This window comes from Nestor notabilis, unplaced genomic scaffold (assembly GCF_000696875.1).
Source record: "Nestor notabilis isolate BGI_N333 unplaced genomic scaffold, ASM69687v1 scaffold525, whole genome shotgun sequence".
Classification (NCBI taxonomy): domain Eukaryota; kingdom Metazoa; phylum Chordata; class Aves; order Psittaciformes; family Psittacidae; genus Nestor; species Nestor notabilis.
Window position 1 is genome coordinate 19,518 of NW_009930395.1, and position 27,555 is coordinate 47,072.

The 27,555-nt window shown below is 35.5% G+C and overlaps 1 protein-coding gene across 1 annotated transcript in view; it reads right to left on the bottom strand.

The window, feature by feature from the left end:
* SENP6 (SUMO1/sentrin specific peptidase 6) overlaps positions 1-27,555 on the bottom strand; it is a 44,598-nt gene that overhangs the window by 11,210 nt on the left and 5,833 nt on the right. The window contains exons 4-11 of the mRNA XM_010015371.1: positions 23,586-23,687; positions 18,703-18,723; positions 13,319-13,389; positions 11,895-12,040; positions 7,690-8,083; positions 6,635-6,867; positions 3,911-4,081; positions 2,984-3,026 (exon numbers count right to left, since the gene is read on the bottom strand). Coding sequence (XP_010013673.1) covers positions 2,984-3,026; positions 3,911-4,081; positions 6,635-6,867; positions 7,690-8,083; positions 11,895-12,040; positions 13,319-13,389; positions 18,703-18,723; positions 23,586-23,687 — 1,181 coding nt within the window. The remainder of the gene's footprint in view (positions 1-2,983; positions 3,027-3,910; positions 4,082-6,634; positions 6,868-7,689; positions 8,084-11,894; positions 12,041-13,318; positions 13,390-18,702; positions 18,724-23,585; positions 23,688-27,555) is intronic.

The window sequence follows — 27,555 nt, forward strand, 5'->3', positions numbered from 1 at the left end:
CAGGAGAAAAGAAAGCTAGTAACTAAATGAAAATCTATAGATGACTCTTCATTTATGAGTCTTCCCTTCCCTCCCATTTTGTTTAAAGCAAAAACCAAAGTGGTTTTCCAGATCTAGGCTGTAATACCTCAGCGTCTATCATAATACTTCAATTTTCAATCACAGAGTACCAGGTTGGAAGGGGACCTCAAGCATCATCTGCTCAAACCTTTCTTGGCAAAAACAGTGTAGACTACATGTCCGAGAGCCCTGTCCAGCTGACTCTTAAAAGTGTTCAGTGTTGGGGAATCCACCACTTTGCTGTGGAGATTATTCCAATGGCTGATTGTACTCATTGTGAAAATTTTTCCTCTTGTGTCCAGTCTGAATCTCTCCAGGAGTAACTTGTGACCATTACCACATATCTTTTCCATGTGATTCCTTGTAAAAAGGGAGTTTCCATCTTCTTTGTACCCATACTTTACTAGAACATGGTGATAAGGTCTCCCCCAAGCCTTCTTTTCTTTAGGCTGAACAAACCCAGTTCTCTCAGCCTTTCCTCACACGTCAGGCTTCCCAGTCCTTTGATCATCTTTGTGGCCCTTCTCTGGACCCTTTCCAGCTACTCCACATCTTTTTTGTATAGTGTGGACCAAAACTGAACACAATATTCCAGGTAGGGCCTGAAATGCGCTAAGTAGAGTTGGATAATGACATCTTCAATCTCTGCTTTGCGATGCCCCTGTTGATGCAACCCAGCATCCTGTTGGTTTTCTCTGCCACAGCTGCATCCTGTTTACTCATACTGAGCTGGCTGTCTACCGGGACCCCTAGGTCCCGGTAGACAGATCTGCTCCCCAGCTGGGTAGACCCTAGCCTGTGCTGCACACCTAGATTACATTTTCCCAGGTACAAGACCTTAACACTTGTCCTTGCTGAAATTCATAACATTCTTGTTAGCCCACTCTTCCAGTCTATCCAGGTAATCCTGCAGGGTGGCTCTCCTTTCCACACTCAGTTTGGTATCATTAGCAAACCTTGGCAAGGTATACTTAATGCCATCTTCGAGTTCACTTATGAAGGTATTAAGCAGTGCTGGGGCCAATATCGATCCCCCGAGGGACCCCACTTGGGACACGTCGGTCGTCAGTTTGAAAACAAGCTATTTACCACCACTCTCTGGGTGCGGCCTGTCAGCCAGTTTTCTCATTCCTAAATGAAAACACTTAGTTCATTTCACCTAATCTCTCACTTTCAGAAGCAGACCATAGAAACGCCAATCCCAACTTAAAACTAGATTCAACCCATTTAACTGAAGCATACAGGTCCTTCTACCTGTGTCTAGATAGAAAACATTGCCAAAACATGACTTCGCTGGTCTTTGGAGAAAACTGAATCCTCGTGACTGTGTTTACATTGAGATGAAGCATACTGCATTTCCTGTGTGAGGTAGATTGTCTACCCTTCAGATGAAAATTTAAATTATATTAAGACAAGCATCTTATAACACATTTCACCATTTGCCTTAAGCTGTGAACAGTATTTCCTGTAACACTGACATAAGACAGATAATAGGGCTTATCCATTAAAGGCAACATGAATAGGTTTTTTTTACACATTAGAAAGCTGTTCACTTGAAACAGCAGTTGGGACTTGCAGAAAACTAAGAAGAAATGCGAGGAGAATTTTGAGAACTTGACATGTATTTATACACGCAAAAACAGGCTCAAGACAGAACAGTACTGCTGTTTCTACAGCTATTCAAAGCATTTGCCTTTCCATGAAAAAGCATGACCATTGTAATCCTAAAGGAAAAAAAAAAGTAGGTTGTCCTTTTTATTTCAAGACCTTTACTTGTATTTAATGGAGCTAGCTGGGAATACACCCATCTTCCTCCAGATGCAAAACTCAAAAAAGCCCTAAATAGCAAATGTTCCAATAAACACAGCATTTAATGAGTTGCCATTTTTATGCTATTGAGTGATCAAGTCCCATGGAAATAACTTCACCCCGCAGCTGTTTTGACTAAAAATTGACAGATATTTACTACAAATCTTAAGCTCTTTAGTGGTTTGGGGTGGGGCTTTTTTAATACATTTAATGTATGAAAAGTGGTAGTTCCTATGCATCTCTATTTTAGATGCAATAGAAACTTAAAACACCTGAGCAAAGGCTATGCTTATCTTTACACATTGTCAGACACCTTTTCACATATAATAATGCCAAAAGGCAATAGTTCTCTTTTACAAATAACAAAACACAAAATTCAATAGGACTGCATCTTCATGGAAAGTTAAGATTAACAAAAGGAGGCAAAGCTTGTTTTCAGGCTCAAAGCAAAATCCTACAAAAGAAAACAAAGGAAACAGAGCAACAACTGTAAGCTCACCATTTCCTAAACTACATCACTGCATTTCTTTCAGTAATATGAAATATAAAAGTTTAGGCTAGAGAAGAAAAAATTTGCAAGATAGATACAGACAGGAACTGTCTAATACAGCTGGGTGGTTTTTAGTGCCTATTTAAGCATCTCAAATGAAAGAACTAAGGAAGTGTTAAAGAGACAACACTTTTTATAGGAGGTCACTCTTGCCTCTTGTTTTTGCTAATCACTTTCAAGACAACCTTTGCCAACCATCACCAGAATATCTACAGCTCTTCAACTAGGATGAAGGGGAAGAACTAAAGACCCAGTTGCAAGCACACCACAAATCGCTAATTCCTGCTATCTGTGAATTTCTTTCTGTCAGCAGAAGGCAGAGATATTGCAAAATCATTTTGGTTTTTATCCATCAGGCAGTTCAGATCAAATTTATACTCCCCCTTTCCCACCCTCTCTCATTCCCCCTTTATTTGGGTGCAGGAACCCAGTATAATTTATTATGTACATGACAAAAGCAGAATCAACATTTCATTATGATTCACTTGGTAATTCCTTTGACAAAGTTTCTTCATTCAACATACATATAGTGAGTATTAACATGAAATTAAAAGATGCACTCACCTTCTTGACTTTCTAGGCGTATTTTGATATAATCCAGGCAAAACTGTGGAAGACAACACAACAGTAAGATTCCACATCTTCTCCAGACCAAAACTGACTTAATGCCTTTTAACTGTTAGTAAACCTATTTCATTTGACTACGTACTTGATTAATGAGAAAAATTTAAAATAAAAATGTAAAATGAATTTTTTTTAAAAAAACCAAAGTGTACACTTTTGCACAACTCAAGGAAGCAAGTGTATCTTAACTAATTATTCAACGTCTCTTTCAGTTATAGTGACTGTCGAAACTTATGATCTACATACTTCATTTTCAAAAAGGTTTAAAATACTCCAAAAAAATGCCACAAATTATAAGGAAGGAAAAAAAAAATCCTCAGAAGAGAATGTCACCTATCAGTATCACTATTTAAGCAAATCAACCAATAGGGATTTGCAGAGAGGTGGAAAGAATGAGTAATACCTCTCTGCTATTTATGTGGTTACTCCAGCAAGAAGTATCCATTTTATCTTGCTTACTGCATACAGCTAACATTCAATGTCTCCTTCAAAGTCCCCATGTAACTTAGAAGGCTAACAAAAAGAAGTATTGTTCTATAGAAGTAAAATTATTCAGCTGCAGACATGCTTATTCCTGTAGCTGTTGACTTCAATGTTAAGAACAAATGCACGCTCATCCATAAGCCCCTCCCCAACCATGTAAACAGGATTTTCAAGAGGTTTGCAGGCACGATGTTTCTATTAAACACCAGAACTAGATCATATGCATTAGTAGATAACAGTACTTGGGGATTCTTTGGGAATCACAGCCTCTGAAGTTAGAGAAACTTACTGTTCCAGGCATAGGCAAAATATGTTATTCAAGTATGAAAATAACAATGCCCACCAAAACCTGAAAGTAATTTGTCAAATAACAAGTTTACTTACAATCACAGGTTCCACTACCATTCTTCGTAGCGTTCCTATTCGTATACTCCGACAGTTCAGAATGACACTTTCACAGGAATTTTGATAATTTAGTGGTACAGCCTCAGTTACAATCTCTTGAGAAATAACTTTACGACGTTTTATTGGAGTGTTAGACACAATGTTCCCAAACTGAAAAGTAATTGTCAAGGTTTCAGAATGTCTCACGAAGATTTATTGCTAAAACAAGCTTGTTAAAAACTAGAGACTTAATTTTCAGTACCTTCTTGCTGGTCAACAGGATTACTTACTGTAGCACCCACCTCAACCATATACAAAAGGCAAAAATTTCCTAAAAGACTTTTCGGAACACCTGAAGATACTATTATTGCTAGATTCAAGGGGGAAAAAAAAAAAATCAAAACAAGCCAAAACCAAAACCTGACACTTGTAGACATTTTGTTAATATTTCCAAATCATAAACAGCGCTTGTTAAATTGCCAAAGCCAATTTAGTTTTTGCCATTTTGAAACACTGTGTAGCCTGACAAAACAAGGGTTTTTTTAATATAATTTATTTGTTTATATATACATAAAAAACCCTAATGCTGTAAAAGCACCACAATGTTGGTGGTTTTATTTTTTCTTTCAGTTTTTATTACTCCAAGCTTTTGGTAACTAAAAACACCGAGTAATTACTGAAGTACAGTGCATCATCACATTAGCAGAACTGCGGTCTTCAAGGAACTTAAATAAATAAGCCCAATAAAAATTCCTTAAAGCAACTCCGCAGAACTATTAAGATGTTTTTAGGACAGATTCCTAGGGCCAGAAGACTAAATACTGAGTCTGGCTCCAGTTCAAGAAAGCCTCTAGATACTGACTGAAGCTCTACTCTCAATGAAGTCTCCTGTTTACCAATAGAACAATATTTTAAAAAACTATTAAAATGACAGAAAGCTGGCTGATAGCTGTCAGATTAATATAATTCTTGTATTGCTTATATTGCTCTATTTTGTTGAAGGATTTTCTATATGCTAGTCTTTTCATTGGTATTTATAATGTTTCACAGAGATGTCCATTAATAAACATTCTTTTGGGTTACAAAAGACAAACTCCCACAGAAAAATATTTTAAGGTCTCCAATATTTCTATTAAGACTAAATCTTGACAATTGTGCTGACCCTAATCACTATGGCCTATCCTGGCCACAATTTAAGATACACTTTTGGATGTTTCATCTAACTATAGTGGAGAAGGCAGATTCTAAACCCCTGGAACTAAAATCCTTTCGTAAGACTCTTGTCGAAGACAGCTTTTCATTTTTGTCTGCTGGACTAGCTAAATATTATTAGAAGCTCAAAACTCAAATCACAGACAAAGAGTAAACTAGAAAACATAAATGTGGTGCTACATTCAAGCAGCCTCTTCAGTAAAGAAGGAATAAATATTTTGAGAGAAAAACAAATGAACAAAGCTTCTTAAAGCCTTAAAGCTTTTCCTATTATAACTATCATATTTTCTGTTATATCAGTCAATAGCTGAAATTTTTGGTAGTTTCCTTGAATCAATACAAAGTTTGTGTTAAATTGCACTACAAAAAAAAATAAAAATAAAAAAAAAAATCTGTTTTCCAAAGCAAACTCTTGCCCATTTTTGTCTACAATATGCAGTTAATTTACAATTTTACAGCCAGTCCTTGAAGACTAGTGAACACGAACATTCGGATATACACAGGAAATCATTGTGAGGGTTTCAGAAGTCTTAGACACCAGTGCTTTCGCAATGCAATTAATCCAGCACGTAAAGTCAGAATAATTGAAATTCAAAACTAATTATCATCCCAGCTTTACTGTAGGCTAGAGGTTCAAGTGTTTCATATTGCTAGTGGTGACCTATTATACACCACATTATAAACATCCATAACAGCATCAATTACAGCACTAGAATGTTGGCTTCTGAATCTCAATAAAATATGAAGGTTTTGTCATCATTACTTTAGCATTCTAACTCAGGAAACACAAAGGATTTGAGACAGCAAGTGGAAGTCTGATCAAATACTCTTGTTGAACCAAACTCAAAACAGTGAAACTGGACAGGTGACCCAAAAATTGTTTTAATCAGCACTATTAATTCAACACCAGTTGCCACAGGGAATTCTTCGTAATGGCTCACTATTGAGGTGAGTAAGATTTTAACATACTGTGAAAGCTGTCCCCTTTGATGGCACTTAAGTTCATGGTGCATTTTTTGTCTTTGTGTATTCAATTCCTGCAGTGGCACTCAACTAAAAACTAAAAGTCCCACGATGAAATCCAAAAAATAAATGTTATTAATTGGGACACTTGTCAAAGTATTTTGATTTTAAAGGGCCACTATTGTTCCCACTGTCTCTTTTCATGTTTAACTTTGTATGTCCAAAGTCTTACCAGGCAACAGCTGGTACTGACATTCTTCTGTAAACTGTGTAAGCCCTTGAGTTTTATAGAGATACCCTGCCCAGTCTCAAAAAGTATACATTCGACACAGAAGCATCTATGTTAAAATCAGTAAGAATGCTTGTAAAAATATAATGAACATATTTTCTTATGTTTCCAGTATTATATAAGCAGAGATACTACTTGATGAGCTACTAAATAATAAAAGCATTCAAATATAGTCAACTTCTGACAATGCAAAACAAGGCTTTACATTTTCCATTTATGACTTGATTTTTGTTTTGTTTAAACAAAGCATTAAATAGTACCTGATCTTTCATTCTTGCTTTTCTTGGTAGTGTGACTGCAATTTCTGTATCTGTTGTTATACTACCTATTCTCTGTTCTATTCCACAACTGTTTTCCTTTAATGCTGCTTCCACCTTTCCTGTAGAAGGAGCTGGGGAGGAGCGGGCTGAATCTGCAGGACGAGGTGAAATGCTTTCCATTCTCCTAGTGCTGCCACTATCCTCCTCCTCATCATCATCACTAGACAAAACAACTAAACAGAAAATATTAAATTCTCAACCACTACATTTTTCTGTAACATAAATTTCAAGCAAACGCTTAAAAATAATTTACGTAATTGTCCTGCAGTGCCAAAAAAAGTCCACATTTATCATTATATTATGCTTTTATTACGATTTATTTGGAAACTGCTCGCAGGTGCTCTCTCCCTCATTTTTTATTTCTCACAACTAACTATACAAGAAATGGATATCATTAATTTGCCTCTAGACACAGAAGCGAAGCCATACGTTTCTTGGTGCAATCAAGCATCGACAGCAAATAATACGACTTAAGAGAAACTGACAAGAAAAATTATGAATGAAATTATTCAAATCAGTAAGACAACATGGTCTAGTAAACTAGGCATGGAACTAGAAATATAATTTCCCAAATTCCAGTTCCTTCCTGCTTACAAATTAATTTGCGTTTACACAGAGAAAGCACAAAAATTAACATTTTACAAACTATTAAAGAGGGAAAAATATAAAATAAAGAACCAAAGACCGTCCCTTTGGGAGAACAAATGATGGAATTCTGTTAAGAATGCTTTTTTAAAACTTATAAAGTACAAGTCTTTTTTAAAACAAAACGAGATTCAGAAAGTAACTGTAATTTTCTTCAGTGTTGATCTTTCTCAGAAAGTACCTCAGTACATGAAAAAGAAATCATAAAAAAGTGTGTCCCACTTCCCCAAGAACACATCCACAAACCAATTCCATCCAAAATCAGTAACATAAACCTGCAAGGACAGTTTCTTTATTATACAATATTTAGGGTTTCCAGTTTATGACTATAGTCATAAAAAGATACTTACTTGGATCATTTAGTTCAGATGGTCTTGTACTCCTCTGTCTTAAGCTTCCTGTAATTTTAGGATTTTTTGTCCCAGTTACAAGACCAACTTTTCCATTCTGTCGCAACATAGAATGTCCTACAACTTCATTACTCAGTAGAATATCCGTTGGACCCTTCCCAACAGCAGAACTATAAAACTTCTTTGTGTTGAACCCTGTACCTGAAGATTTTTGCCCTGTTGAATTCTGATGTATTGAAGAACGTGATAAAGGTCCCACAGATTCACTTAATGTCACAGTTTGTCTGGAGACTCTTTGCAGAGAAGCACTTTCACAATGTCGGCATTTGGTCTGATTTTCATTCGCCCGCCCACAATTTGGGCAATTAGTAGAATAATCAATTTGTTCCAAAAGCTAGAGAAACACACACACACAAAATCAGTAACTGGATAAGTACAGTGATACCATTTCCAAATCTTGCATTTAGTTTCTGTTCAGGCTGAAGACTGATAACATTACATTAGCATTTAAGAGAATGAAAAATGTTCTAACAGTAACAAATTTGTGGCAATTTTTTGAAAGTTATTCATGTTGGACAACTCAGATTTTCCTTCCTGCCTTTTTTCTTTCCATACGTAAAAAGTTGCACACTGTTCAGATACACATATCCACCAGCAAGAAGGTCCAGTTACATCATTTCTGTAGAAAACAGTTTCATTTGACAAAAATAAAGTAACCTAAGAATCCATAGAGCAATACTAAAAAGGACTAGAAGCAGGTCATGAAGTTAATTTGTCCTCCCAAGGTATCTTCTAACAGCCTGGCAAAGCACGTAGAAGAATCATTACTCCACATTAAAAAACAAAACAACAACCCAAAAAAACAAAAAATAAGGCAAAAAAGCCAGGAGGGAGGGGGTGTGGAAATAGGAAATACATTGCTTTAGAGTCCAGGATGTCAGAAAAGAAAACTGGACTTGAGGAGAAGGAGTTCCCCAAACTTTCAAGAGCAAAGCAGGGGCCACAATGGAAAATATGGACAATGTATCCTATCATGGCAAAGGCATGATTTTTCAAAACATAGCTATCACCCCCAGCCATGAACACTTACCCAATAATGAGGACTTCCTTAGGTATGGGATCTTCAATCATTTAAGAAAAACCCAAACGAATGTAAGATCATATAAGGAGTACATATTTTTTCTGCAGTTTAAAAAAGCTACACATATCATAGTAAAACAGATGCAAAAAAACCCCAAAGTCCCAGTATATAAAGTGTATCAGACCTTCAGCCTTTAAAACCCGAGTGGTGGGATAAATAGCATGCAACATGAAAACCAGTGTTGTGCCTCAGTGCCCAGTTACAGAATGCAGTTTTTACAAAGATACTGCATTGAAGAATTTCAATCAGACATTAAAATGTTCAACAGAAGCTACCAATTGTACCTGAAGGATCTTAAGTACAGAATAAATGCCCCCCGCTCAACTGCAACCATACCCCCAAAATTTAAAACCAACTTCATTTCCATGGTTTGAGAGCCTAAATCTTGATGGTAGGGGTAGCAGTGTTTAATTAAGAGGGGCATACTCTTCTTCTAGACTTTATTTTAAGATAAATGACTACTTAAATAGATGAGTTCTACCTAAATGTGTCTGCCATGTAACTTGTATAATACAGCATTTTTTTTAACTTTGAAACCTGTAAACCACAAACACTATATGCCCTACACAAATACTCTGCCCTACATCTAAAAGTTTCAGAATCCAAAGCTTTTGTTATTTTTCAGCTTTTAGTTTAGTAAGCAGATATGATGCAGAAAATCCTCCTTCCTCTAAAAATTATGTACACTTCTAACTATTAAAAAGTGCAACCTGTTATAGCCTAGAAGAGGAAAACCATTTGCATGTTGCCTGACAAGCAGCTGGTTATGTTTGTAATTCCTCTGGCACAAAACCACAGCTAACACTTTCCAGTTGTTCAGAGGTTCCATAAACCTCCAATCAATCTTCTGCACACTTCGACAACTCATGGCTCATGAAAATGCATATGGTTCCTGACAAATGCATAAATTACTGCATTAAATCTCTTTACTGTAATAAAGGATAAAACCCTTAGCCCATTTAAAAACGAAAAAAACCAAGATTTGTGCTAGTGAATTCAGTTGCAGCAAGATCTGTTTTACATCCAGATGTATTCTCAATCTATACAGTCTTATGGGATCAGAACTATCCCATGGGACTGGAGTAAAGATTCATCTAGCCCTTTTCAGCCATGGTATTGGTAGATGGCTGGGAGCATAGCCAGCAGAGTAAGGACATATCCTCCTCATTTGATTTCATTACCAATGTAGACATTTCCTGAGTCAGTGATTGAATTGAAATAAACCTTTTTAATGATGATGTAGCCTCACAAATTTTATCAATCCCTTCTCAAAATCTCCTAATACATTGTGTGAAAAATATGGGGGGGTTGCTTTTCTTAAGCTTACTGCTTGACAGTTTTACCACAGGCACTCAGCTCTAGGGTCTGAGAAAAAGTAACTGGTATCCACTCACGACTGCTGGTGTTCTCAACTTTACAGATTTCCAAGATATGCATGGGAAAAAGTACTGGATGTAATTGTTAAATACTGCTTACAAATGCAGTCTGTCTGATGGCTTTGAAAATTAAATCATGCCCCTGGAACAATGTAATCTAGTCTGACGCTTTTTTATCAGGGAGACAGAGAACAGCTTGTTGTAGCAACATGGTCAGGTACATGTTATCTAGCTCAGGGACACGAAGCTGCTGATGCTTCTACATGCAGCTGTGGCTTCATTTTCCACACGTACACCATCAGGGAAGTAGTTCTGGCCTTGTAATAGGAAGGAATGTGCTCAAAGCACACCTTGCTCTAACATGTAAACAGTCTTCAAGTTAGAGCTAGGAGTTACTGCAAATGGTCTACACTGATCAAAATCCAGCCAACAAACGATGGGGCTGCTCTCCTTCCTCTCATGCTAATTCACGTAAATTGAAAGGAAGACTTAAAGATGACATGTTAGATCTTCAGACTGTTGTTTTGCTTTTGAATTGTTTTTTCCTTTTTTTTTTTTTTTTAAAATCAAGGCTCCATTTATTTTTAAGTTGTTTTCTTCAATTATCATTTCAATCTAGAAGATCATTTTCTTCTTTTTTCCCTTACCAGACAGAATATAAGGTAGGCTGCACTGAATATTTTACTTTTTTAAACAAACATAAATGAAGTTATCAACATAATGCTTAATACAAACCCCACAGAACTATTATGTCTTTTGTTTTTAACTGCTTTGTTACTTCATCACTTAGCTTACATAGATCATACCTATATAGATATTGTCGTGGTTTAAGATCAAAACTTTAGCTATTAAAATTTCCAAATAACATATTAATTAACTAAATATGTAATGTAAATGCGTAAGAGTACCACCAAGCGTTTCAACCTAAACAAGAAATACAGTCAGACTAAGTTTCTAATACACACGAGAAAACACAAGCTGATTATATACAATAATCAAAGATCTACTTTTTCTTTAACCAAGATCTCCTTACAGGAAGCTTTGGTTTCATAGACATACACTGTGACCTGTATGGAGGCATTATGAATCTTCCATAGCAACCTGGGAAGATGGTAACAAATACAGAAAGCCTTATAAGAATTTCCAAAATATCCAACATCTGATGTTCAAAAAAGTTCCAGACAAAACATCCTGGTTGGCTGCATCCAGGTAAGGGAATGCCATTTGGATACCTGTGCTGGTTTCACTGGGAAAGAAAGAGACTTAGGAAGAAGTACTTGCATCTTTGCAGTACCTCTATTGTTATCAGTACAAAAAATCTTGACACTAAAAACGTCAAAGATACCAACATGTGTCAAATAGTGAAATCATTTCTCTATCTCACAGACAGCAAACCCAAATTATCAGTTTCTGGTTCACCAACCAGCCAATCAATTTAAACACAGGTTCTTTTGTTTTCCAGTGCAGCATGTTTGTTTAAAATCAGAAAATAAGTATTTCATACATAGTATCAATATAAACAATTAAATATCTCCATTATTATAACATTTTTAATTATGTAAAACTTTCTCCCAACATTAAGGATTTTTAGAACATTAATTTGTTTCACAACCAAATGCCTGTTTTTAAAATATGCATCAACTTCCAAAGTTAATCAGAAGTTTATATGTTTTCAAAATCTAACCCACCTTTAACTGAGTTAAGCATTTTTTTGTAGCAGAAGATAGAGTCAAGTCAGATTGATATGAATTGCAGTGACGTTTCTGTTGCACCTTTCTCTTAATTTCAGATTCTGATTCTGATTCCGACTCTTCTCTGTTTTCCATTATACTGTCTAGGAGGGAAAAAAAAAAAAAGCAAAAATCTCAACAAGAAATGCTTACTCATATGCTGTTAAAATTATGATCAACTTAATTTTTCACATACACTAACTTGAACTAAACATAAACACATTTTTAAACATCCAACAAACTACACTGCTTCAAGTGTCTCATGATTTTGTTGTAAGAATTAAAAAAAAAAATCCCTGAAGTAATGTTAGTTTATTAATACTATTTCAGTTTCTCTTGGTGCCAATTTGTAGCTTAGTATCTTTGAAGGAGACTTTGGACTTCAAAATCTACACTAACTTCACTACAATGAGAATGAAGCATCTGCTACCGAAAGCAGGAGGGGATCTGCTGGACTATGCTGGTGGTAATTTTCACTAAATCACTGCTGGTGAATGCACTTAGAATAATTGGAAATGTTCTGTGCAATTAGGATTTATTCCTTCAACACAAAGACTCAGCAGTACAGTGAACTATACTGCCGTATTCTGTTTTATATTGGGGCATTCATTTAAATACTGGAAGAGTACAGGAACACAGAAACCCATAAATTAATGTACAGAGTGTGATTTTCTACTTAACATTAACCTGAAAAGGCACAGAAGCGTAACTAGCCAATGCAGACGGCTAAAGCAGCTGAACAGCAGGTTTACAGACTCTATCTGTACCCGTACTGACAAAGCTCAATCAAACACAGTGATTTTTCTATTCCAATTTCACAATTTTCACACCTCAAAGAAAACAGTATTTTCTCCCTTGTCTCTCCATCAGCGGTCCCCAACCAGTGATACAAGAGCATATGCCAGTAGAGGTACAGAGCAGTGCTGATGCCGACTCTTCTATTCACTACCTTAGTGCATGCATATACTGGATACCAAGTGTTATTAACCATGAATGGTCCATTTTTCACATACTAACAGTGCTACAGGAGTTTCTCGTCCATAACTCAAGAACAAGCTGGGGGCTTGAGCTCACATTAGATGATCTCCAGAGATCTGTTCATCTCCAACAATTCTTTGATTCTGAATTTCCCAATTTAGTGGTTTCTAAAATAACTGAAGCCTAATTTAAAATTCATTATAACGTGACTGTGCATAGGTTGCAGGAATCAGTCATAAAGGGGAAAATCCTGCACAAAATTGTATAAATCTAGAATAACATGATATAAGGATATAAATAGATACACTAAACGTTACACAAACTTTGGCAACACACACTCCCAAAGCAGGTATTAAAAAAAATTATTCTGCTTAAAAGAAGTAAGAACTCTAAACATAACTTACCCACTCCTTGAGACCGTGGTAACCTAATGTGGTCTGCTTCTACTTTCTGAAGCTGAGGGGGGTATTCTTTTCTGGAAAATGAATTAGATAGACAGTTGTTCTTTTGACAGACACCACTAAAATTCAGCAATAATTATACATGGACAAAACAAACCTGAAATGTATCTTGAAAGCTATGAATATATAACTTCTCCTCTTACAGGATATTTGTATACTTAAGTATTACCAGAACCCTAGGAACAGCTACTGTAAGGTCGTAGAAATGTTTCTGATCTAAATCCCCTTTGAGCGTAATCAATAGTTCAGGAAACTCTCACTTTCAGACGCAAGTCTTTGAAGACTGAAGCCTGCATCTCCTCCTCATTCATTAAGTACAAGATAGATACTTTAAAAAACCAAACATAGAAACAACTATTATTTTAATATTAAAGTGAATTCCACAAGTTCCACAGTTTAAAAAAACAGGAAGAGAAGATGCAAAACAGAGGAAAGAGATCTGACATCAAAAATTGTTGTGGACAAAAATGCAAAAGAACATGGGAGAAGAGATAGTTCCTATATATTTGTTTTGAAAATATAATAACATAGACAAACTAGTGGATGATAAAAAGCTTTGCTGGTCTAATTTGCATAATATACATTGTTCAAATTAATGCGACATAAAGCATTATAGTAAGATTTTTTAAGTCTCATGAAAGATATTTTAAGTTTACAAACAAGTGTGTCAAATTGGCTGCTACCAAATTAAGACTCCTGAAGCTTACTGCATCTCAGTTACTGTTTGTGGCAGTTCTCTTTCTCAGCTCTCTTACGCTGCTCTGCAGCTGAACATTATGATTCCTGTTATAACAGAAGATGGCACGCACCTGAAACACAGGAGGCCTTGCCAACACCTTCAGCAGAAACTGTTTTTACTGGCAACTTAAGCCAGAACAATGGGCTGCAAATGGGTCACACATATCCCATACTGCTACTTCTGATTTACAAGCGCATTAATCAACAGCAAGGGGGTAAAGCAAACAGCTGTAGCCAGTAACATCTCAAACAGCTAAATTTTGATGACCCACCTGACAAAAATTTGGCTCTGACTGAAGCAAATTCAGCAGTAGGCGTAAGTTTTTACTTCTTTCAGCACAGCATTTCCCTATACATCAAATTATAAAGCCTTTGAATTTTCTGCATTCCTAGGTAATATTTATCAGGGCTTTCCCTGTTCTTTGGAACAAGATTAATTTACAACACCTTTTGCGATACTGCTTACCTAAACACAAACAAGTTTTACTGTCTTAAGAGGCTGCAGCGTGAAGCAAGACTCGGGCAGAAAGGATTGAGAAAGCGTGGCTGGATTGCAACACAGCATGTAGAGACCTCACAGTACCTAACCCTGAGTGCCCACAAACACATCACAGATGACAGATAAAGTAGTTTATTTGTCACTGATTGTGTCAAACGTGTTTCTGAAGCAATCCTGCTCCCAAAAAAGATCTTCTTTTTTTTTTTTTTTTTTTTTTAACATCTGCATGCACAAAAACCTGAACCAAAATCAGAGTCTTAATATGAATATTTGTTCCAAAAGTGTATGACTTTTCAGAAGATTTTCTTTAAAAAAATTAAATCACAATTTACTTTAAAGGCAGAATTGGTGGAAATATAAGACAGAGCTCAGATTAATCCCTACATAGCAAGAAGCTATTACTATCAAAACCAATGATAACAACATTCTAAAGGGTAGAAGAAACTTAACACCATTATAGGAAATTTAAAAAAATACAAACTTTGCAGTAAGGATGTATGAGCTGTTTTCTGACATGTTATAATTATCTCCCAGTAGTATTTAATAACATTAAGTCTTGTTTTGAACATAACCACTGACTGAAGAAGTATTTTCTGTAAAATATTTTAAATAGACATTTCACCAATATTTAAGATCAAAAATACTGCAACTCTTTGACATTTAATTGAAAGCAATGAAAACAATACGGAGATTTAGAATACTAAAATATCTTAAAAATTAGTTTGCCAGTTAAAGGTCTCTGGACATTTTTAAGTTATTATTTTTCTTCTAAAAATCGTACAGGTTTGTATTACATTTTTAACATGCAACATGTATTTATTGTTTTAAGATGGTAATTTGCTTACCATATATTGCTAAAGAATTTTTTGACAATAAATCAGAATACAGTAGCGTTATTTACCCTTGTCTAAATTTTGTGTTTATCAGTATAGACTGATATTGATACTTACTAAATGGCCAAGCACTTGCAAGAATACACAAGTATATTTCTTCTCCCACAATATGCTTTTACTTGTATGCTCACAATGAACCAGTAACACCCAAACTTAAGTTACAAAAACCAGCTCCAAGTCAACTGAGGCTTTCCAACACAGTTTAACTTGGTCAGCAATTCAAAATCAGGTCTGAAGTTGCTTTCAATTAAAAACAAAAGCAAAGACAATTTTTAACACTACTTAATTGGAGACTTCATCCAAAAAGAATGCTTTCTTGGAGATAGGGGCAGCCCTCCCACAAAAGGGCAGCAACTCAAAGTGTCTCCTACTAGTTTCCTTTCCTGAAAAACCCACACACAAACAAAAGAACTCAGAGCAGAGTCCAGCACCACAAAGTTCTTACAGACGACAAAATGAAGGCTCCCCTCTCAGCACAATGTTCATTGACATTTGAACAGCTGCAGATCCATTAATACCTTCTCTACTTTACTAAGTACACTGAGTGGTTTAATTGCGTGTGAGTGCAGAAACAGGATGGAATGGAAACTCTAGTTGTGGGCTTTTTTTAAATCAAACATGACACCTATCTTTAAAAGGACTATTTGGAAAAGAAAAAATCTTATCAGAGATTAAAAAAAGATACAGCACTTCAAAACAAATGCCTTCATGCTGTTAAATCCTAACTTAGAGTCTCCCATTTCAAAGTAAATAAATGAGGGATCAAATAGCCAAACAGATTAAGATGCAAGACTATCTATGTACTGTGTTTAACAGAAAAACCCCAAGAAATACAATATTGATGCTGTTCCTACCAAATACTGAAAATACATAATTTTCTTTTTCTTTTTGTCTTTTTTTTTTTTTTTTTTTTTTTTTTTTGCCTGTTAGATTTCCCAGAGATCTAGATTTTGCTGGAAGAACAAGGCTTCGTGCTCTGAGATTAAATCATTTTAGACATCTCACCTCATTCATTATAAACAGTTCTGATTTTAATAACTTAAGTACAAGGGAGGTAGACCAGTATTTGATAAAAGCAATCTCAAGAAGTAGTAAAGCATCAAACAGTAAAACATTAATTACAGTAGCAAGACAAGTCAGGCTCTTTCGCCAGCAGACATGACAAAAATACTGAAGTAGTCTGAACTGTGGAGAATCCTGAACTTTTGACACATCTTAACAGCTAAATGGTAAGGCATTCTTCATTAAACATGTTTTGCCCAGATAGAATAGTGTCACTGATTTAGTATCTTCAGCACATATTTAAAATTATTGCCTTACTCCTATGCTGATGGAATTGCACTTTAATTATCTTCACGTTGGGTTGGTAGATAGACCTCTGTGACACTCTCCAGCCAAAGTGAAATTTTAATCTTGAAAGTTACTCTCTATTTAAAAAACAAAACAAAAAAGAAAAAAAAAAAAGGGGGGTGGGGGTCCTGAAGGGTGGTGAACATGACACAGAGGAATAATAATTTCTGTCTATGCCAGAGAAGAGTAAATGTAAAGAAAAAACTACATCTGGGAATTCAGGATACAGCGCTGTCTTAGATCAGAGCTTTCAAAACTACCCACGATCTGGTACGAACCACTTCAGTTTGAGAGAGGCTGCCTAATTCAGCTTTCCCTCACTCTGCCTCTGTATGCTACTATTTGGAAGTATACCATCACAGGCAAGCTGCTGGTTTCCCCATTATTACACAAAAAGCAGAGCAAAGCATGGTAAGATAGGAACCACCAAGCTGCTGAGGTGAGATTTTCCTTCCGCGTGTCTTATAGGAAAAGCAGAGTACAACAGTCAAAGCTGAGAGAGAGAAGTGCAGCACAGGGATTTGGGGGTTTAGCACGCAGGTCAGTAGCCCCATCTGGCCCAGAAAGTCAGAAGCTGCAGCTGCACTTACCATGATGGCATTGATTAAAACTAAATTTAGGACCTTCTGCCTAAATCACCTTCCCCTGCTAGGACAGCAACAAAAACAAGGGAAGGGAAAAAAAGAACATCTCCAGTAGTACTGGATTAAAAAGCAACAGGTGTCCCCAAGGGAAAATTAATATCACGAGCATGGCACTCAACCCTGTTCTTTCATGACATACAGTGCCAAATTAAAAACATTAATTGTTGAATGGCTAACTAATAACATAAATGCAGCACAAGTTAGAACAGGAAAGAATACATAAACTCAAAGCCCAGGCAGCAAAAATACAATCAAATCCCTTCTTAGAGGGCCAGCACTAACCGGTGAGTATCTCTGAGATTTCTTTTAAGAAGTAACAAAACGCAATAAAACAAAAAGGCTCAATTTTACTACTTAATCTAGAAAATCCTGAATTCACTAAGAATAGATCTACATGATATTTCTGCATTATTTATATCCTTACTGGTTAAACATTATATACACTGTTCAAACAATTCAACATGATACCTAGCACATACTTTCAAAACCACCTACATAGACACGATATTTACAAAACTTCAATGAATTCATTACTATCAACAAAACATTTCCACTAATATGTAAGTTTAAACTATATAGAATGAAAACCAAATGTATTTCATATTGCTAATGAAATATTAACAGCAATAAAACAGATGCAAAATGTGTGAGAAATGAGCCTGAAATGAGCAATGAAAAACCAGTATGCCTGGTTTTGCTATACATTTTCTGTTAACTGCTTTAACACATACACTTCATGAACAGAATGTACACAGTAATGCAATAAAAACCTTTAATGCTATTCAAACCAAGCTGAGATGAGAGTGAAAGCTGTTAAATACCCTACTGAGATACGCTTCAGAATCATTCTATTGCAGAAAGTTTGCTACTCTATGAAAAGAATTATCAGCAAATTCTTAAATTCTGGAGAAAGATAAAATTTATCTATTTTCACACTGGCTTAGTAAATAGGTAAGTTACCACTGGAAATGTACCCGAAGTTCATGTTAACACAGCATTTAGAGAAGGATGTAAAGATCCTTTTTTGGTAAAAGGGAGTAAGTGAATCACAAAACCAGAACAAAAACAACAAACTCCTATCACACATGAGCAGATATGATTGACTGGATTGAATATTCTTTAACCACAACTGCTTTAAAGCACTCAATCAGTTAATTTTCTTAATGCTCATTGCCATGCTCATTTCATCAACAGTAAGCTTACCTTTCCTTTCGATCCAGATTGCTTAAAATATGAAAAAAGAAAAAAAAACATAAGATGCAAAGCCCCACATGTTTTGCACATCACTAAATTCAAAAGGTATTCAATATAAACTATAACTGTTTCATTGTCTCTTATACTCACTGGACTAGTTTTCAAATGAGCATTATTATTTTTCATAGCATTTTTGTAACAGTAATTATAAACACAAAACCAAATGTTACTTCACAGACAGCAATGGTCCAAGTACTACACTGTCTTGCCTTTTCTTCAACATGTAAAATTTGATTAATTCCAAACTCAACCTGGCAATTTCACATAATTTACTGCAGTGTAGAACCTGACATGACAGAATCCTAATACATGAATTAAGATCAAGCCTTATTTTCAACCCAATTGCCATGCGAATCACGATAAAACAAATTTACATAACAACTTGCTTCCAACTACTCAAAAAATATTTAAGTGTTTAAATTGAGAGAAAAAAAAAAATAAAAATCCAGAAAGCACTATTTAAACCCTTAGGAGACTACATGCAATCAGCTACTGCATAGAGAAGGCTAAACAGAAGCAACCAGCGTCCTCCTGAGGTTTTGGCTAAGAAGAATCTCCAAATATATTTAAGAATTAGGGCTACTAGTTTCAGAAGCGCCTCCATTAACATCAGTGCACAGAGCTGATACTCACAACTCAGGTCCTTTGTATACCAAGCCCAAGATAAAAATAGATCTAACTAAGCACAGCACAAAGGCAACTTGAGAACACTGTCGTTATCTCTTCTGCCTTTTCAAAACTCGCAATATAGAATGCTGTAAGCTTTTAATCTATATGGCTGTTCCTCCCAAATACCAAAAACCTAACAAACTTCTCTCATATATGCATTACACTTAGAATATTCTAAAAGAGAATTCAAACTGTTTCCTGGTTTACAGCAGTCAAATTAAACAGCGTAATGATATTACAGGGTAATATAAACTCATTCTCCTTTCCTTTTCACAAACAGAACACTCACAAGAATAGGGCAAACTCTTTGTTACCCAGTGGAACAGCAGGACTGAAAGTAGACCAGGTAAGAGGGTAATCCTGATAATCCTACAGAGTGCAGTATAAAAACATATTTAATCTCCACAGTGCTCTAGGAAGAGAGGAAAAGGAATTCAAAACTGAATGCGACCACTGCAACTTCGACTGAGATGAGGCTGATCAGCCAATGCTGCATGAAAATGGCGAAAAATTGCTTCCAACTGGAGCTGGCCTTTACAAACAATAAACATTTGTGTTTTTTGCAGGTCACATCTGAGTTTATAAATCCACTCTGATCCAAACCATGTCCAGATGGAGCCAGATCCAGTATCTTTGTATCCTTGGCACAGTTAATATGTAACTTGGATTAACCGTTTACAGGTGCTGTAACGAGTCATACTGTTAAGAACTGTAAATTTTAATACTAAGAAAACATAAGGGCAGGAAAAAAATTGAGAATGCCCGATACTGCACATTTTCATTACATTAGATGCCTCACTTGCTTGTTTTAAAATCCCACATTAATATGATGCATTTTAAAAAATTCTCACTTTTAAATCTCTCAAACTTTAAGAAATGAGAATCCTGGACAGATCCAGGAATTACAATCAGTGTCCCTACAAATTGCTTCATACAGCTCATGTATAAGGTGTCTTAAACATGCCGTACATACATGCTATTCCAGTGCCAAGTCTTAGAGAGCAGTAAGTCAGCAGTGTAAGAAAAAACTATGCACCCATTAAGTGAAGCAAAATAGTCTGAACCAACACTAGGCTAAGCCATATCTGAAAATCTGCTGTATCAGAAGTGAACAAATTTCAATGTCATCCCCAGATTGCATTAGAAAACCATGAATAGTATTTACCAAAATATTATTTTGAAATGCCAGATTTTGTTTACTGGAAGCTTATATTTTACATATGAGTACAACAGATACTCAGACAAAAATTAATAATTAACATGCATGTGCAAAAAAGTTGGAGAAAGAACTGAGAAATACAGGACACATTACAGGCTCCAAATTCAACTTGATAGAGATTACGATTGAGATTCATAATTAGTTTGCCCTGTGTGACACCATCCCCACACAAAGAACCCAGTATAAATAACAGAATCTGTAACGGCAGTGCCAGAGAGTCAATCTGCTCAGAACTAATTTAATAATGGGTTTATTTTCAGTTATCCATTTAATAATCCACTACAGATTTAGGAATGATATACAAGGTTAGTTAAAACTATTTTCTCCGTGTTGTTTCTGTTCACCATTCCATAAAACAATTTTATAAATGCAATCAATGTAAAAGAACACATATTTGTGTTCCTTGTAAATTTGTATAGGAAAAAACCCCCAACACCTTAGAACTCAGTTTCCATGCTACCAGCTGTACTTTGTCTTGTGTCTAATTATCTAATGCTATTTATCTTGATATAATACCTAAAATTTTACTCAGGTTTGCATCCCGCATTTCCTGCATATACTCCTTTCTGAGAAGACATCACCAGAATTTACTTTTAAACTCACTATTGCCTAATGTAGGCAAAAACTAGCAAAAAAAGATTTAAAAACCCACACATAACTAAAACTGTATAACCAAAAAAAGCATACCCACTTTATATATACTGGAATTCTGTATTATGAACAGTTTTCAATAGTCCTATTTTACTTATTTTTTTCCTAACAATAATTGTCTTTTCATTAATAAATCTACATTTTCCATATCAAGCAGTCTTGAGATGCCTCTTCTTTTTTAACTAAAAAAAAAAAAAAAACAAAAAAACAACAAAAAACAAACCTAACCGTGTTACAGGAGACCATGTTCTATTAATTTTCAAACCTCTACCTCAGAAACAGATTTAGAAGCCTTTAACAAGTAGTCAATTGAGTCAACTGGCAAAAGACACTGGAATTAAATACCCTTTGCACAGGTCCCCTGTAAAGCTCACCCTCAGTCAATTAGATCATGCTGGTTCTGACATCCTCCAGTAGCAAAGCATTGCTTGGAATTGTTATGACTATTTCCTGCCTTTGAACTGCCAAAAATATCCTTAGTTAATTGTCTGTTGTTAATGTAAATGAATTACAATAACAACCCTAAAAAGAAAACATATTTAGAAATATTCAGGATGACTAATATCCAATTACTTCATGCAATATTCAGCTTACCTATATTATGCAATAGTTTTCCTTCTGCATGTCACATGGAGTTGCTACTTCTGGGTTTCTTTTGCACACTACATTGTAGGCTTACAAAGAAGCAAGTCCCATAGGTAAGACAGGCAAGCAGGCAAGACTAGCATACCCTCAAGATTAAGACTCTCCAGAGCAGACTCTCATGCATGCTGAAGAAGCCTATGGCACTTAACTACACAAGATGAATCCATGTTGACCGGCTGTTTCAAAGAACCATCTCACAACACAACTTAATCAAATACACTAACATTATTAGGGTCAACATTCAGAGATGCAGTAAAGAGCAGTCTCACACTATTTTACTCACTTCAAATCATTTTAATTAGCACTACAGATCAAGATTTTATCCCTTACAATTACCAAATTAAAAAAAGAGTATGAATGCTTAGAGATGCCCCATGCTTTCCTCAATCAATACTGAACAAAAATATTCTGAAAAGGACTGTATGTAAGAAGAAGAGCACAGCTGGTTCAGCCCAAACTACACTGGCAAGATAAACCTTGTCTTTCAGTTTAATTTGTAGGAAAAGCTCTGCCAATCCTCCTTAGTCATCTCTGCCTCGCCATAATGACAAGAAATGTAAAGAACAGGGAGATCCCTACTACTGCATCTGCTATTACTAAGGGGAAGAAAATATACATGCTATTTTCCATTTACAGATGATAGTACAGTTTGAAATAGGAGGCAATAATGGTGTAGCTCCTCAGGGACAGGACTGCAACTTCCATTTTTCAGCCTATTTCTTCAGTGCCAGACTACCCCAATACGTTTGGATCACTTCATCCAAATTAGTGTAAGGGCTTTGTTTTTCTGAAGATAGCAAATCAAAGTGAGAGAAGTGTGACGAAAAAGAGGCTAATGCCTACATATGAGCTCACCACCTCAAAAATCTACGCTAAATAAGCAGAGAGGAAAAAAGAGGGCAGAAGAAGGAGGCTATGAAATGCTGACACGATGAAGTACTCATGGCCTGGTAGAAATCCAGGAAATTCATAAAGAGAGCTCTGAACGGACAAAATTTGAAAGAAAATTCTTGAAAGCTAATGCTCATATATTTTTCATTCACATTGAGTGTGAAAAGCCTGTAAAAAAATTAAAATCCCTGTCTGATGTAGTTATAAGTTTTCAAACCTATTAACTCAGCATAGCTGAGTAAGATTCCCCAGACATTCATTCTAACAACTAGTTATATAAATGAAAAACCTTGCTTCTGTTAGATGTTCCAGTTTATATGTTTTACGCTGTATTTACAGACTACATACAGTCAACAGATCTATAACTTAATCTTTGGATGGATCTTGTACAAACTGGAGTTGCTCTGAATTAGTATTTGAAGATCATGTTGTCAGTTATGTGAATTTCTACTGCCTACTATGTCTGTCCATTTCAAAGTATTTTTGAAACACATTTACATCAGCAGGTGCTCTCCTACTGAGTGTGTGCCATAATGTGCTTTAAAATTAGTAAATTCTAAGATTAAATAACAGTAATTCCTAAATGATGTCTTATGAAACTTTAGTAATTAAGATCAAAGCTTGTAATGAAGAACGCACCAAATAATTACTTCTTTCCTTAAAATACTTCATAGCATAAGGAAAATCATTACATGCAAAAGCAGAAAGGACTTTTTACACTGGGAACATCTGGAGAAACAAATGTACTTAGCCTTACCTCTGGGCTGCCGTTTTTACTACTGTTGTCTGTGCATGCGCATGGTGAAAACGTCTACCATGTACCACAGTTACAGGACAAGACATGTTCTGAGCATTTTCACTGCAAACATATAGAAAAATGGTTTCAGAAAAGACAAAAGGACTCCGGTGTATTTGTACATTGTCTTAACTAAAAATTTTGGTGTCCTGCTTTTACAAGAATAGCCATACAAAACCAAGTATCAACCAAGTATTTCTGAATCAGTAATTCAACTTGTTACTGTCCTTTGACAGGCATAAAAACATTCAATCTTAGACTAAAACACACAAATAAGAATATACACAATTCAATGTTGATTTTTTTCCACCCCCGGGAAGAAAAGGTAAAGATTTTTTTAAATTTTACCACCATCTAATACGCTGTGAACCAGCTCTCTTTTGCCTCCTGTCACTGCAAAAAGACACTGCCTTTTTTTAATTATTACTTATATAGAATTAATAAAATTTTATATAATGCGTATTTTATATTTATAAAATATATACTGTATGTTATGTATAATTTTATTCATACTTTATATGTGACTGATATAATTAATAAAATTATAATTTATAGTTCCATATCTCATTTTATTAAGACATAGTATTAACTTCTTTAATATGACAAAGGGCATAACATGAACAAATTGCACATTCTGGAACTTCCCTCATCTAGTTACTCAAAACAGAAAGAAAACACAGCAAATGTAAGGCTGTAAGATGGCTCATAACTGAAACACCACAAGACATCTCAAAAAGAAGAAAAAGAGGGATTCTTGGGTACTCAAATATCTGAGGAGGACTATGCAAAGAGACAGCATATTCACTAGTCTTTTTTATAATTTCTCTGGTTTCTTAATTTCTTGCCTTTTGACATTTTAACCTCATTACTGCGTAAAACCATTCTGGAGAGAAGATTACTTACCATTATACTCTCTAGTAAAACCTGATATAAAGATATTGTAGAACAATAATATAGTACTCGATGGAAGATTATTAGACACCAAAAATTATCCCCCACACTTCTGTAACCAGACACACAATACCATATTTGAAATGTTCAGAGAGCAGGCAACTTTTTACAGAGAGCATGTTGATAATGTTTCAAATTATGGAAATACAATGTTTAAATTTTGCTTGTAAAACTGCTTGGAAATTATAGTTGTACTAAATAAAATGATGTGAAAAAGCACTCTTAATAATATTTCTCAGAATTATTATTCAGCAGTTTTGCTTTTGTTCTGTTACGAACAATCAAAAAAAATCTAAGTACCAAAATTCCCCTAAAAGCTGACAATCAATTACTAATCCTTTTTTTACAGTCCCCCAAAAGACAGAAGTGAGCAAACTGCTAGCTTGCCTGTTATTTTTTAGTTTAGCACTACAAACCCTTCTGGGAGCCTTATGTTGAGTATCATAAGCCAATATTAGAGCTTTCAGAGTATTTCTGACTGGCCATAAGATGACTGTTACGATCTGACGTAATATAACCATGAACATAACAGCACAAGATTATCAAAACCAACCAAATGCTAAAACTCTTTCCTAGAATATGAAGTTTAGAAACATTATAAAAGTTCGGAGTTAAATGTTCCGAGTTCAATTTCCTGAAAACTAAACCAATAGCATCCAATTCTCACACCAACCTCTTTAAAGTAAAAACACTCATCCTACGCTGCTTCTAAGTCAAGACTATGCAACTGCAGCTGGTCAGTCATCATCCAGACTAATCTGCAGTCATCTTTCTGTTTAATGTTGTCACCTAAGAAATAAAAAGTTGACAGCTACTTGCCCTAAATACTTCATGGTATCCGAAATCCTCTCTGGCTTCCAGTTTAACGGCTTTGAAAGAGACATTTTCTCAGAAAAGAAAACACAAGGAGAGTGCAGGATTGCCTTCTCAAATGCTTAAGGGGTTTAAACAAGCAACTAAGTCTACAAACACACCTATCCCACGTTTTATCTTTTTTTTGTTGTTGTTGAATCTGAGCTTTGCCAAGCTATCATGATTGGGAAACTCTAAGTCTTGTGCCTCTGCAGACAAAAAGCTGCTAACACTCTGCCTTCTGCCTCACACTCAAGTAGTTAGAAGCTCCAGTAGGTACTGGAATAGAATATTGCAGCCTGCTGGGTGACCACATTTGAATCAAAGTCAACTGTTCTAGATGGCACACTTAAATGGTTCATATGGTGTCAGATATGCTTCCAAGTAGGACAGCCGTAAAATACAATCTGCTCTATCATGCTGTTCTTTGAATAGAACATACCCAGTACAGACAGGATCACCAGAAAATTTAATCATTAAATCCTAGCAAGTTGCAAAATAGCATATCCAAACCGAAACCTGGGTTTGCAAGTTTCAGCACAGTTTCAAGAAAATTAACATACAACAACAAAACCAGGTTGATGGAATGGTCAGAAAGTTCCTTGAAAGAACAAGTGTTCTAGAAGTCTCAAAGACCTTACAATATATTAATATACATCTCTCCTTGACATGATCTCAAAAACCACAGCATCATCTAAAGTCTAGGCTCCAAGGAAAAAAAGGTTACACTATCACATTCTATCAGCTGATGCTAGGAACTTCCTAACACCACAGATTCAAAAGGCAAAGCACAGAATAATCTTGCACTGGTATTTCAGGAACACAGAACACAACTACAGACTACATTAATTCTTCTGTTCATTAAATAACTTTTTTCACAAAATATTACAGAACAAAAAAAAAAATCTAAAAGGGACTTAATAATGTGAGAAATTTTGATACAAGTTATTGAAAACCAGCACAGAAAAAAGCCATCTAAAGCATGACTGATTAAAAAAGCCCCAAACGACAAAACTATTAGGGTTAAGTTAGTTTCATGCTGGATTTGCTTAAATAGATAACGGACAGTAATTTTTGGGTTGGTTTAAATTTTTGTACATTCAAATGTAAATGTACAGGGAAAATTTCTTCTCACTGTCCTTGCATATCCCTTGTTCCTATCACTGATTTCCTGAATTTTAGGGAATACTGTACTACAGTAATAATAATTTGAGTCAAACCCCACCGATCTGAAGAGTTTTTAATCCCTATGCCACAGACAAAGTAGAAAAAAAAAAAAGAGACTTCAACTTTGTGATAAAAATCCCCATGAATAGCTCACAAATCTCAAGCATCTGATCATCTTGTACTTCATCTAGCAACTAATGGACCACCAGTCCAGACTGGAAATTCTGAATTTGTTCCCTGTACCTCTGGCTCAAAGATCAGAACAGCAGGAAAGGGGACACATCACACAGGACTTCAAGGATTTACTTTCTCAAGTGATTCTGTGTTAAGACGGCGCCATTAACCAATAACTGGCCCAACTACAGGTACCTTACGAACTTTTCCTTCCTGCAAAGGTAATCAAATTGAGTGCACTTTAGCAATATGAAACACTCCCAGCAAAAATTACATGAATGTACCACTTTTTATTACATAATAAAGAGATTAATCTGTTACAAGCTAGGGACAGCAGTAACAAGCAAGTACGGAACTGAATGCTTAAACACTGTTCCTGTCAGCTCTAAAGGCAAGAGACAATCTCAAGCTATTTTGCAGGAGTACATGTATTTCTGAATCCTTTAAAGGAACAGTCTGTGACTCCTAAATCAAACGACATCTTGCAGTAAGGAAAACAGGAAATGCACACTGAGTTAATCTTGACAATTCACAGTCATGGAAAGGAGAAATTCTTGATGGGGATGTTAGAAATATTTTTCTACCTGTTAGCAATAGCATATGCAGACAACATTGGTAAGGCATTGGCAAGTATGCCAGTGAATGCTCTAACTCTATTTTAATAATCTTCTGCTATTTTAGTAATATGCTATTTAACATTTTGGAAGAGCAAAAACCTTAACAATCTGGTATTCCATCTCTGCTCAGAAGCACAGAATAGCATAGCTTTTCCAAATGCACAGCACAT